Below are 13,623 nucleotides of genomic sequence, written 5' to 3'. Positions count from 1 at the left end.
CGCGCGGAAGTAGCTAGTGTTTTATATGATGACCCTTGCTGAACTATTTTCGAAAATCCAACACAATTTTTGTGCGTATGTAACGTGTGGGTGTGATTAAATGTGGGAGAGCCATGCTTCGACACTAATGGGCCGGATATCACGGCCTCACAGAAAACCGACGTGAAACAACGTTTTTAATGTGTTAAACCCTTAAATTCCTAACCCCCAAAAGGCCGGCAATGCACTTGTACGCCTCTGTGTCAAGTTTCCATGGGCGGCGGCGATTGCTTATTCCATAAAAAAATCATCTTTAAATAAAATATAAGACTCACCCCATATCCTGCGGGAATATATCGCTTTCGAAGTACACATCCTTGCTTTGTTTCCCCGAGCCGAGACAGTCGAACACCTCAGGGAACAGTGTCTCGTACTCTTGCACTAGCTTTATGCAACGCTCGGAGTACAGCCATGAGTTTGTCACCTTACAGCGACGCGTGTAGCCTGCTACCTCGAGATTCTAATAGGAGAAATAAAAAATACATACATACATACATAACGTCACGCCTTTAATCCCCGAAGGGGTAGGCAGAGGTGCACATTATGGCACATAATGCCAATGTGCACCCACATTTCACAATTTATGTTGTAAGTCCCATATAATAGGGGATGAGCCTTTTGCCATATACCAGGTACATTTCCAGACTACGTGCCACTACTGAGATTTGGCCGCTATCTCGCCTGGTGGTAAGTGATGATGCGGCCTACGATGGAGCACGTCTGCCCATCAGCAACTTATTCACTCGGGCTTTGAAGACTAAGTTTAATTTGTTAGATTATTATCACCATTTTTTTTTATTCTCATGTATAATAAGGGTAAAAACTGATTGACAGTATCAATTGTAAATTTTCGATTACAATCAACTAGTTTCTAGGGGCTCAGTTAGCTGCATAATATCGTTTACTGCACAAGATCATAAATCGTATTTAAAAGAATGTCATTAAACTTAATGAATTGACAACATTTATAAAAAAATAATAAAATAAACGATATAGTTTAAAACAATCGATTTAACTACTGCAAGTAAAGTATGTTAGAGTATTTATGTATTTTACCTTTTTATTAAACTTCAAATTGAGTCCGATGTTGATTTTGTTGGCTTGTTCGGTGGGGTTGTCGTGTCGTACCCCCGGGACCATCAGTATCGTACCAGTTATACGAGATAAAATCTGTGCTGATACACCTGCGTAATAATAATATCTTAACATAATTGTTATCTCTGTGAAGCCATACTTCTATGTTTAACAATTATTCTATATTAAATTAAATTAAATAAGGTACCAAGGTTGTCTAATTTGTTAGTAGGGAGTTTGTCAACAATGAAATACTTATCAAAGAATTGGATATAACTAACTAACATGTAATTTTACGTAAAAACTACAAAAGTGCAAAAAAATCGTAGATGTGAAATCTTACTACTACTACAAATTTGTAAGACTGTAAGTGACTTTGTATGTGTATGTTTGTTACTCAATTCCGTCAAAACGGGTGAAGGGATCGGGATGAAACTGATAAATAGACGTAAATTATAGTATGAAATATCACAATCTAATTTTTATCGTACGAAAATGCGGGCAAGATTGTTAGCAGAAGCTAGTAATGTATATATGTATTCTACAACGTACTACGTAGCATGTAAGGTATAGTTAGGAAAAGTTTATAATAAGTTACTTTGTCGCATTACATTTAAGTATATCTGTAATGGCAAAGGAAACATGTGATAAATAAATAAATAAGTATAAGCAGTATTACCGCAGGCGGCGGCGGCGTGGTTGGCGGTGCGGTAGGGCATGGCGGACGACTGCTGGCGCGGGACCGGCTCGGGACGCTCCACTACCGACACCTTTATACGACCGTTGCGGATACTCTCCGACTCCACTATCTACGGGGAACGAACACACATGTTATTGTATTATAAGATATGATAATGTGTTGTAAATTATCAGATTCAGTGTGTTAAAAATTGTGCGATCTTCTTTTTATAGTTTGTGTTGTTAAAATGTACCGGAAATATCGGAAATGCAATTTCAAACACTCTGTATTTGCATTGTGCGCAAATAATGAAGACCATAGAAGTAAAATAAAAGTACTATATTATTAAGTAGGTATGTGCAAGCACAATTAATTCAAAAGTTTGCGCAGTCAGCCCAAAGTTTGCGCATTAATGCGCAACTAAGGCTTTTAATAAGCAAAATCACAAAGAAACTTGGTTTACACAAGCCTTAAGATTTTGCGCAACTTCCAAAGTAAAAAAAAACCTTGACAAGTATAACTTAAAAAAAATCTAAACTAATCAATTAATTTGCTAAAGATTAACAACAACAATACTACTCACAGTAGCATGGGCTCCATAATGCGGTCCTGGCGTGAGTAGGAAGACGGAGTCCCCGTTGGGGTAGGCCTCCTGCAGCGTACTGAAGCGCCCCCCCTCGTGTATTATATGCGCGGACACGTCAGGGACCACGGCCTGCAGCGCGTACCCACACGGGACCGCGCACCACTCCGGTTCCTGGACCATCTTCACGTTGTCTTGGACCATGTACTTGAAACCTGGAAATGTGGTAACTCGTGCCTTACTATGTTGGGTTACAAAGAGCAAAGGTCCAATTAACTAAGTGCTCGTTGCAAGTTTTTCATATATATCATAGTGAACATTGATGCCACCGAATAGGTCAAAAACTTTAAATAGGCACTATCTTATTGAGAGAACTTGAATAAGATTTAGTCAGTTTAAGGATTAAGGCACCTAGCTTCACTGACAGACAGACTGACGAACAATTCAGAAGTTTCAAAAGTGTTAATTAAAATAAATGCTTTGACTTTGACTTTGAATATTCATGTCTATATAAAACTACTCAAAAATATTCATCGTGAATTGTACCAATTATAATCTTATGTAGTAAATAAAAAAATAAAATCTCACCTTTCAAATTGACCGCATGAATGACGGTAGTCACTTCGCCCAATTCGATACCGAGTCGATTCATATTGCTAAAAGAAAACGTACATTATTAACGGACTTCATAAAAGGATGCGCTTTTCATTAGTCTTATTATTCTGAATACTGCGAATATGAAACCAAACCATATAATTTTACAGGTACAGGCTTTTTCATTTGAATTACCAAGTGCATAAAAATGTATTGATTTTGTTCAAAATATGTGATATAAGTCCCATGTAATAGGGGGTGAGCCTATTGCCATATACTAGGCAGAATTCCAGACTCCGTGCTACCACTGAGAAATTTTCGAAAAACCGGTAAAACTCCAGTAATACTTTGCCCGACCTGGGAATCGAATAAAGAGATTTGCTACTTTGAATTACCTAGAGGTTCGAATTATGGAAGGTTGACTTAATAAACTTTATTGTCTGTATAAACTTACTGCTCTATAATAGTGGATCGTTCACTGATCCACTGCCGCTGCAGGTTCCCGCTGTTGGGCTCGGTGGAGTAGTGCGGGGAGCCGTCTGTGTTGTTGTTCTGCTGGTCTATGTGGTGCAGTCTCAGCTTCTCGTTCGATACTGATATTACTCTGTACAAACATATAGTATTGGTAAATTAGGATGTTAGATTTTCAACTTTATTGCTTAGTTATAAAGTCTATTTTTGTATATATAAGATGGGAGTAGAACTAATAATAAGTACAAATTAAAATAATACTTTTTTTTGTATCATGATAAGGAAATGGGAAATTCAAAATTTTTGTTCTTGATTTTACTAAGTAAAAATTGTATTGCGCATTGATGCGCAAAATTTTGCGCCTATTGCGCTTGCATATACGTGTCAATAAAGGACTTTTAATTTTTCTGCTCTTTCTAGTAATGTGGATAAGAGCTATTTTAGGAGAACACATATATTATAATCTTCTAAAACCTGAATGTATTTTTGTGTAATATGAATGTAACACGTAACACGCAAGACTACACTTTATTTCGTACATAAAAGATCACAAAATGCAATACTTACTTAGCCCTAGTGAGATGCGGCCAGCCGGCCCATATGACCTTGCCAAGCATTTTCTTCGCCACCTCCGTGATAGGGTCTTCTGTCTCCGATTCTCTTATTATCTCCACTATCATGTTCTCATTGCGAGACGGCTGATCAAACACTTTCACTTTACCCTTTTTGATACTTGTCTGTAAAATAAGAATAAAAATTAGAAAGCACATTTAGTTTATTTTGGTGAAATAAGACGTTAAGGTGAATGTTCCGATCGCCTTTTCATACATTTTTCGTTCACGGTATACTCTCCGTACATAGACACTTTTTGCACAAAACTAATCACTTTATCACTTTTGTACGGTCAAGAATCTGCATATAACTTTTTGGTAAATAATTCGCATTATATATGGAGAAAAACAGTCTTGAAAACCGTGAAAAATTTGGCATTTCTTTTACTAGTGTTAGTGCAATTTGACAATCAAACATATCGGAATGTCTGGATAGGTTATAAAATTAAACGCTAGATGGCGTGCACCCGATAATGTAAATTTGAAGAATCATTACTAATTTTATAACAATAGTTTTTATTAAAAAACATTACAATAATTTAAAACTAACTATCGTAAACGAAAATATAAAACATTGTGGTCGTGTGTGAAAAAAATGTTAGCGTTAGTTATTATTATTGTCACTGGCAACAATAAAAAAATTTAAATTCGTTCGTAGACAAAATACGATGTTGCCGTTCCGTCGAACATGACCTTTGACACGTTGCCAAACTTATTTAGTACCATCAGATGGTTGACTTGAAATAAAATACATTTCGAAGAGTTTGCGTAGCATTACGCTAGGCTTTACGCGCGGAATTTCTTGTATGTTTTTGATCAATGAAAATTCATTGATTCGAAGTAATATTTCTTGTATGTATTTCTTTCCAATTTAATATGATTATTGCAAAGTATTGTAGTATATGTTGTTTATAAGTAAGTAATTTTATTTCAAAATAAAAATATCTATCAACTAATAAATATTAGCAAGTCAGCCCGTGAGTTTAGCTGGCTATTACAAACTAAAATCCTCATATTAGAAATCACCGATCGATATTATATTGTTTTCTCAGATTAGTAATACAAATAACTTTGGACGGACAAACATTAGTATTATTTGTCACATTATATTGCGTCTGCTACATGAATCCCGCGCGTTCCGATACACTCAAAATCAGTTGAACGGACGGTAAAACAAGTATCTTTAAATTTCTAATGTTATAGTAAATAGAGTATAATTATGTAATATCATTTTATGATTTTATTATGGTTGTTCTGCAGCGATTTTTCAATTGATGTTATATCATAATTTGGGTAAGTAAAATTTTATTGCTATAATTTTTCTGAATTTCGGAACGTATTTAATAAATTCTGTTTTATCTATGGTATGGATATTTACTTTGCAATAATTTTCATGACATGAGACTACATTTTGCTGCAATTACAAGCGATTTGATCTGGTTTTGTTATAATTTCGTTTCAATTTTATGCGAATAGGTACTGAGTTTATAAAAGTAACATAATATTGTCTTGTACTTATATAATTAGTTTTTGTGTATTTCGGATTCCGTTTACATCTAGGTACCTACTATGTCGGGGTCCTACGAGAAAGCTGGCGTATCAACGCCACGAATATTCAGGCGCCCGTAAATCGTCAAAACGAGTGAAAAGCGCATTCAGTTGGATACATGTGGACGACAAGATAGTAAACCTGTAAATTATAACTCAAGTTGTGGCCAGCTTCATTGTAAACAAACTTTAGTTTTCAAGTACGTATAGAGTCATCAGTTGTTGAGCCATCTACATGTAAACTTAGAACTCTTTTAGTAATAAGCGTTTCATCCCTCTTCTTCACATGACCATACCAAGAAAAACGATTTCCTTTCAATTTTGCTCTATCATTGGATAATAATGTTCTAGTTATGAATAAAAAGCATGAATATTACTATCAAGTAAATTCTATTGCATGTCCACTTTATAATTTATTTTAGCATCTTCTTACTATAATATTAAATCTATTTCAGGTTCAAGGACAAATGCGTGTCAGTAACATGGATAAATGATACTTCATATGTTTTATTTCAGTCAATGAACCTTTGACTGTTATAGAAGTTTGTCGAGATAATATAATGACTTTATCAGCAATATGATGCCAAAGTTAATACACTTTTTTAAAGAATGTATTCTGCCAGAAATAGTTTTGAGACATGTTCAAAAAAATGCGAAATGTATAGGTATGAAAGGTACACAATTTTTTTTATTTTATTTTATGATTTCCATTGATTTCAATCTATATTATATTTTTTTCTTGTTCCCACAAGAAAAAAATTATTAATATTGTTTTCATCCACATCAAAAGTTAAACACAAAATATACTAATTATAGTAATTTTCTTTCGCAGCAGCTGTGTAGCGGTAGTTTCCAGGCAATAATGAGGAAGGATGAGTGAAAACAACACGACAAATGTTTTTTTATTGTACTATTATAGTAGTGTGTTTAGAATCTACATTATCAATGTTTACAGTCATGTTTTTTTTGATGTCAGAAAACTGAAATGGTGTACTCGTCGTAATGAACATAATGTTCATAATGTGATATGAATACATTGACCTATTTTAAGGTTTCTGAAAAACAAAAAGGAAAGTTGTTGCTTTTTTATTTCCTTATGTAGTATAGTGATTATGGATGCTTAGATATTCTCAAACATTTTTCCGCTTTGATTGCAATCTATTATTCTGGTTGCCTTGTTTATGAATTATAGTTTTGAATTATTATTTTGAATGAGATTATTTTTTAATAATCAGTCACGTATCAAGCATTCATGTCACATAAATACTTGTAATAATTGCAGGTTAGTATATACATTCTATTAAATAATGATAATAAAATAAATAAAACTGTCTTACATTGCATTCTTGACATTCATTTTATTCCCAAACTAGTGACCCGCCCCGTTTTCGCACGGGTGCAAAATTATCAGTTTCCCTACTATAATATACATGGATTATACATATAAACCTTCCTCTTGAATCACTCTATCGATTAAAAGAAACAGCATCAAAATCCTTAGTGTAGAAAGCATACATATGGATATAGGGACAGAGAAAACGACTTTGTTTTATGCTATTTAGTACCTAAATATAACACTACTTATACCTTTTATTTTTAGAACATAATAGCATCAGATGGTGTTCTTTAGTTCCTAATCCCCAAGACATAATTTCTACAGGTACCAGCCTATTAACTTTTAAATGCACGCCATCTAGTGGTTAATTTTGAAGAAAGGTTGATTTTAAAGTAGCCACTTTGTCTATGTGTGTATAAATGACTGTAAACAGAGTTGGATATTAATATTTCGCTTTTATGGCAAATCGGATGGGTTTTGAGGCGATAATTTGACTAATTCCGATAAAGTGGGATGCCTGATTTTCGCATTACTATTTCTGTTACTTAATATTGTTCCAATGACACTCAAAACAACATAAAACTGAAAATGTTCAATTCAGCGCCATCTATCGGGAAACGAGCCATGAAGAGCTCGGAACATTCACCTTAATACTTCCACATAGAAATATGTATTACAAACATTCATTAAAAGTTACTGTTCGAGGAGGCTCGATTAGTTTCGAGTTAAACCGGGACTCATAAATGTACTGGGCGCGACGAATATCATCACAATGTCTTGCAGTTAACTAGGCCAACTTACATCGTATATAAATTTTTTTCACGATAACGATTAATTTTCTGCTACAAAGCTATAGACCTAACAGTTTAAACAATACATATCACAATTTACACTATTAAACAACACTTACCTGGTACTTCAGATGCCTCATGGTAGGGAACCCAGGGAAGAGCATGTCCCTCATAGCATTGGGTAGCATTCCTCTCTTCAACATACTGCCGGGGACTTCTAACTCTTGTCTCCATACTTTGGTCTCTGTAGCGTGGCACTCGGCGATCGGGTCGAAGTGCTGAGGCGCTGGCATTACACCTGTTTTTTAAAGTAATCAATAAATTAGTCATCTTCGATAAGCTGAGAGTCATATATGCTATGGGCGTTCCCTTGACAAAAGAGGGGTTTCTCTACGCTAATCAGGCGATTTGTAGATTACAGTTTAAAATGTTTAGGTTTCTCAGCGAGTGCTGCCAGGGCGCTTACTTTTGAAACGACTATTATTGTCAATGCAATTTAAATCCAATAAAATCTCTACCTCTCTCAAGAAAATCTATTCTCTGATGTGACTGCGCAGTTTAGCATCAAAAGTAGAATAAAAACCTCTTGTTTTTTTATTTAATACAGTCAAGGTTTACTTAAGTACCTATTTAGGTAAGTTTAGCATTTAACAAAGTTAATTACCTTTAACTTTGTTATTAGAAAACTATTAGTTTGTCTTATGAACATACCCAGGTTTTGCTGAGTCCAATTATAGACCAACATAGGTCCATGTGTATTCCGACTCTTCTCTTCTTCAGTCAGTCTCTGATAACAGGGCTCCATTGCTGACAGAAGATTCACCTAGAACACAATAGACTTATATATTTCTATCAGGTTTCATTTTCAATAACAAACCTTATAATCTAGTTCTAAAGGTAAGTTTTTGTTTATCTCATCGATGTGTGAAATAAGTGCAACTGTTCAACAATAAACCTTATTTTTGTTAGTGTAAAGGTTATTTTCGCTTACCTCATCGATAAAGGGTATAAGTACGACAGCCTCCCAGTCGTTTCTCTTCCCGTTAAGATCGGTTTCGAAGTTGATGGGGTAGTAGTGGACTATGGGGGAGTCCTCGTCCGTCATCAGCGCGTGGAACGGAGCTGGTAGCAACTGCTTGCTCGCTGCTGGTAATACTGCTAGGAGCTGGGAGATATACGATCTTTATCAGTTTAAAGATGCCTAATACTGAACGAAGGCTGCCTATTTACTCGTTATAAGAAAAGGGGTTGTTTCATGTATACTGAATTTCAATGATTATCAACCAAACTCAATTTAAAATCGATGGAGTCTACCAAAAAAGATCGATTCAGAGATTTTGGAATAGAATCGGTTATTAATTCCGGTCTTTAATCGCTTGAGCTTGTTTGGAGATACCTATTAGGTTACAGATAGTAAAGAAGATGCTACTGCTCATCTCTGGGCGTTGGACCTCTGTTTTAGAACATACTAAGGTCTAAAAAGGGGGAAGAATATGATAGACTCAATTACTAGTGATTGGATTAAACTTTTAAATAGACTTTATGCTTCACTAGCGCCATCTAGCCAGCGCAAAAATCAAAACATAAACTTATCACAACTTCACAACATACCTGCTCAAAAGGTTTGAAAGGTTCTCCTAGTTCGAACTCAATCTTTAGATCTGCGAATCCTTTAATGTCTGAGATATAGGGTGCGTAGTGGTGGGGGTAGTACCAACACCAAGACGGACACCCCTTGTAGTAGTAGTACAGATTCCATTGGATCGCTCGCACGTAGCCTTCTGCTTGGTCGGCTAACACTTCACTGTAATTAGATAACAGTTAATTTTTATATTATCGGCTTACTCACGTAACGTTTTGACGAGGAACTCGACTAGTTTCAAGCCATGCTAGAGGCTTATATTCATGAGCAGCATTCCGCGACAATCGCCGCGTCGTGTGCCGATAATATAATAATTAATTTAGTATGTCTCACGAAAGTTACATTAAAATTATAGATGACAGTTGTCTTGCCTCACACTAAATTTTTTCTTGTATCGTGGGTGCGTTTACAATAGTCACATGCACATGCACATGGCACCCAAACCTGACACAATTTATGGATCACACAAAGTTTTGCTCCATGCGGGAATCGAACCCGCTACACGCTGCGCGGCAGCCGGTTGCTAAGTCACCGCACCAACCATACAGGTATGTTGGGACACTATCTTTTTTTTTTTTTTTCATTGGTATTGAAAAGAGCACAGTGTCTCATATGGGGATGTCTGACCAGTTTCAAGCACGACCGGAGTCCTTAATCATTTATGAAAACAAAAATCGATCGCATGAACATTATCTAACATTTTTTAAACTAATATCGTTAAAGGCCCTAATGGTTTCATTTTAGATTTAGACAATTTTTGTTATATTTTATAGCGTCTTATGATTATGATTGTAACTATAGGAATAGAATATTATACCAACTTACTCTGTGACTTTAGAATAGTCTAATTTATTCATATAATAATCCTTTTTGTGTAGTATGAATTCCATGGCCATATTCGCTTCCTCTGCAAAAAAATTAAAAGATATTTGTTACTTTTATTACGGACTAGCATCAGCTAGTCCTTAATAAAATAAGTAAACACGTTAAGTAAACACGGGCATCAGCCCGTGTTTACTTAACGTGGATTACGGCAATTGTTTGCGCAACCTCGTCGTATAGAATATGATTTTAGGACATTTTATTGATCTAATTTAAAAAATAAAGTAGCCTAAGTTACTCCTTAGTACATTCATGGTCCAACCATTTCAGAGATTAGCCAAAAACAGACAGATAGACAGACAAAAAATGCTTTTTTTATATTTCAGTGTTTTCTTTTTTTTAAAAAAAACGTTGCCCCACATTAGGATTTTCTCCTGTGTCGTGGGTGCGTTTACAAACATACAATTTCACATGCACATGACACCCAAACCCGAAACAACAATTTATAGATCACACAAAGAGTTGCTCCGTGCGGGAATCGAACCCGCTACACGTTGCACGGCAGCCAGTTGCCCAGCCACCGCGCCAACCGTGCAGTCATGTATTGTATTGTATGTATTCCAATTTTATTTAAAGGTATGTCGTATTCTTACCGTCACTAGTCTCTTCATACTCATCATCGTCATTTTCAATTTCCATATCGTCCATAAACTGTAAACAGTAAAGCAATCCTTATTATTATACATTCAAAAGTATACTTGTTTGTTTCTCTTTGAATTCATCACAAATCATATTTTGTGGTACGATTTCTGTGTCTCAAGATGATCAATTATTACCTAATAACTGATTAATCAGACGATCAGCTATTAGGTAATAGTCGATTTACAAATGGCATTGTACCCTTAGTACGAGTAACGTAAAGCAACGTTTAGAGTAATCGAATCGAGAGCGCGTTCAGCGCTCTAATTGGCCTGATCGAATAAACCAACCAATCAGAGCGCCGAACGCGATCTCTTTTATTTTAAACGTAAAGCAAACTCATACTAAGTGTACTGTTATTATAAAAAGCTAGCATAACATAACACACGGTGATTTATGTAATCTGGGGCCTTAGTTTCTTAGTTCAGAGTGACGCAGCTATGTAGGTTGTATAGCTCCGTCCCTCTTGCACTGCTCAATGATCGACCATTCTGACACAATTGTAATAGCAGACTAAGGCCCCTGACTGTGACACGTACCATATCCTCCGTCGCGTTGATCAATGCTTGGAGCTCGTCGTCAGGTTTATTCGCTTTGATGTCATCAACGTTTACATTAAACGTCTCGTCATTATTTGGCTTGTACTGTGAAGCAAGTATAGGCTATGTTAGTAAGGAGCAGACAAACCTTAGCATCTTTATTGGATTTACGACTTTATCATAAAAAATTAAGATTTAAATTTACAATAATATAATAAAAGAAGTTGGTGTTTGGTTAAATTTATAGGTTATCACTACATAGTATTAAACAAAGTCGCTTTTTCTGTCCCTATGTCCCTTTGTATGCTTAAATCTTTAAAACTACGCATTATACGCGGATTTTTTTAATAGATAGAGTGTTTCAAAGAGGAAGGTTTATATGTTTAATAAGTGCATAATATATCACCTTTGCACCCATCCGAAGCTGGGGCGGGTCGCTAGTATATCATTTTTTATAGCATAAATACTAAGAATATCAACATTGAATACAGCAATCTTTCTTTATCTATCTTTGGTTAATAAAGTAATGTATAATACTTACATCTCTCCTCTCATTAGCATTAGGCCTCCTGCCAGTCTTGGCCTCAAAATACTTGAGGTCTGCATAAGTGTCCTGGAACTTCTCCATGTCAATTTTTGCAAGTTCTTGCATGAACACCTCAAACCTCCTCAAATTCAGATCTCCGGCCTCATTTATATAACCTGCAAGGTACATAAATATACAAAAATGTTCAAAGAAGTGATCTTTTACGACGATATGGTCGTTGTTTTTCTTTTACGCGTGAGTGCACTAATAATATTAAGGTTTACACTGTTTGTTGGTTTGTTTTGAATAATCACTATTAAACTAATTTTAAAATAAATTTAACTACTATTAGAAAGCTTGCTTTTTAAGTAATTGTAAGAAGGTAAGTTTTTGCTATCGCATTAGGGTAAGCCTTGTAATGGTAGTTTAAAGTGATTTTGAATAAATAATTTTTTACTTTCCACCAATATATTTATATAAAAATCATAATAATATGCGGATAACGGTTAATATCAAAATTTTAGACGATTTTTCGTTGACAAACAACCTAAATAACAAAGGAAGCAATACAAAAAAAGAAAATTACTTACCATCTAAAGTAGGCAACACTTTCATATAAGTATTATACAGGACGGGCAGGGCGTCGTTACTAATATGCATGTTGGGCAAATTGGGTATAAAGTCATTGCCCACTAGGAATCCCATTAGCACCCAGTCATCGACAATTTTCTCCAAATCGTATTGGAAGGGCAGCCCGTCCTTAATAGATATAAACTCTTGTTCTAAATATTCTCTTAATAACGATAAATGTAGGAGGTAGAAATTAGTCTCTTCGGGGCTCGTCGTGCGATTTGTACTTTTACCGAATTTCACCTGGGAAATAATGAAAGATTATTTAATAAGACTCATAATAAACATTAATGTTTATGAAGATACCATTTAAATATTAAGGGTTTTAAGCGGGAGTGTAAAAGACAGATTAACCGCCGTACTCACAGTCATTTAAGGCTTAACCCAGTCCATTTCGATGCAAAATCGTTACTTAGGAACACTTTAAGTTCATCATTAAATATCTCTGAGTGCGGTAAAAGAGAAATACACCCCGCCATTAAACTCATTTAATCTTTTCCGTCCAAAGTAATTTGGTTTTCTTAATATTATTGAAATAAGAACGACCTTCGTCATAAGAGATCAAAACTATTTTTAGGTTACAAAATACAAAAAATTTTTGACGTACTACATTCTCATGATATTTTAAGCAGTACAGAGCAATATTACCTCTTCCCTGAGCAGTGCAAAGTGCGGTTCGTGCGTGCACATCCCCAACATGATGAGATCGGCGTCCAGTCCGTACAGGCAGTGTCTCGTGTTGGGGTCGTAGTCCGGCTGCGACCGCGACCATCTGATGTAGTCCATTATCTTATGCTCCCCTTCTCCGGGAGTCTGTGGAAAACAATGTAAGTCTTAAACGTCTACCAATAAAGACTAGTTTGTATTGAACGTGGGAATGATAATGTGGTGATGCAAATTCAACTTTATTGCTTTAGCTTTTAAGTTAATTAAGGCGCGGTGAATAGACAACTTTTATGTATTTGAGGGGGTGAAGCAGGTGAAGTGGGTCTCGTGTACTGAGGGGTGCACCGTGCAAATGTCATTGATACGCGTATTC

General features: G+C 35.6%; 2 protein-coding genes and 1 long non-coding RNA gene across 4 annotated transcripts in view; 1 reads left to right on the top strand and 2 right to left on the bottom strand.

Annotated features, from left to right (window-relative positions):
* LOC118280837 (maltase A1) overlaps positions 1 to 13,623 on the bottom strand; it is a 63,486-nt gene that overhangs the window by 34,282 nt on the left and 15,581 nt on the right. The gene's annotated exons all lie outside the window — the stretch shown is intronic.
* The window catches only part of LOC118281725 (5'-3' exoribonuclease 1), a 41,833-nt gene that overhangs the window by 22,203 nt on the left and 6,007 nt on the right, over positions 1 to 13,623 (bottom strand). For both annotated transcript variants that reach the window (XM_050701321.1, XM_050701322.1), the window contains exons 5-21: positions 13,233 to 13,397; positions 12,545 to 12,827; positions 11,970 to 12,130; positions 11,429 to 11,533; positions 10,844 to 10,901; positions 10,194 to 10,275; positions 9,338 to 9,530; positions 8,718 to 8,891; positions 8,438 to 8,549; positions 7,846 to 8,024; positions 4,008 to 4,177; positions 3,424 to 3,573; positions 2,964 to 3,031; positions 2,376 to 2,590; positions 1,793 to 1,922; positions 1,096 to 1,223; positions 315 to 499 (exon numbers count right to left, since the gene is read on the bottom strand). In XM_050701321.1, the coding sequence (XP_050557278.1) occupies positions 315 to 499; positions 1,096 to 1,223; positions 1,793 to 1,922; positions 2,376 to 2,590; positions 2,964 to 3,031; positions 3,424 to 3,573; positions 4,008 to 4,177; positions 7,846 to 8,024; positions 8,438 to 8,549; positions 8,718 to 8,891; positions 9,338 to 9,530; positions 10,194 to 10,275; positions 10,844 to 10,901; positions 11,429 to 11,533; positions 11,970 to 12,130; positions 12,545 to 12,827; positions 13,233 to 13,397 (2,558 nt within the window). The remainder of the gene's footprint in view (positions 1 to 314; positions 500 to 1,095; positions 1,224 to 1,792; positions 1,923 to 2,375; positions 2,591 to 2,963; positions 3,032 to 3,423; positions 3,574 to 4,007; positions 4,178 to 7,845; positions 8,025 to 8,437; positions 8,550 to 8,717; positions 8,892 to 9,337; positions 9,531 to 10,193; positions 10,276 to 10,843; positions 10,902 to 11,428; positions 11,534 to 11,969; positions 12,131 to 12,544; positions 12,828 to 13,232; positions 13,398 to 13,623) is intronic.
* LOC126911946 (uncharacterized) lies at positions 5,351 to 6,811 on the top strand. Its single transcript, XR_007706527.1, has 3 exons — positions 5,351 to 5,799; positions 6,055 to 6,273; positions 6,432 to 6,811. It is a non-coding gene; the product is annotated as an uncharacterized LOC126911946 (long non-coding RNA).

Source organism: Spodoptera frugiperda, chromosome 20 (genome assembly GCF_023101765.2).
Source record: "Spodoptera frugiperda isolate SF20-4 chromosome 20, AGI-APGP_CSIRO_Sfru_2.0, whole genome shotgun sequence".
NCBI lineage: Eukaryota > Metazoa > Arthropoda > Insecta > Lepidoptera > Noctuidae > Spodoptera > Spodoptera frugiperda.
Note: the sequence above shows the minus strand (reverse complement) of the source record. Positions and strands in the feature narration are given on the sequence as shown.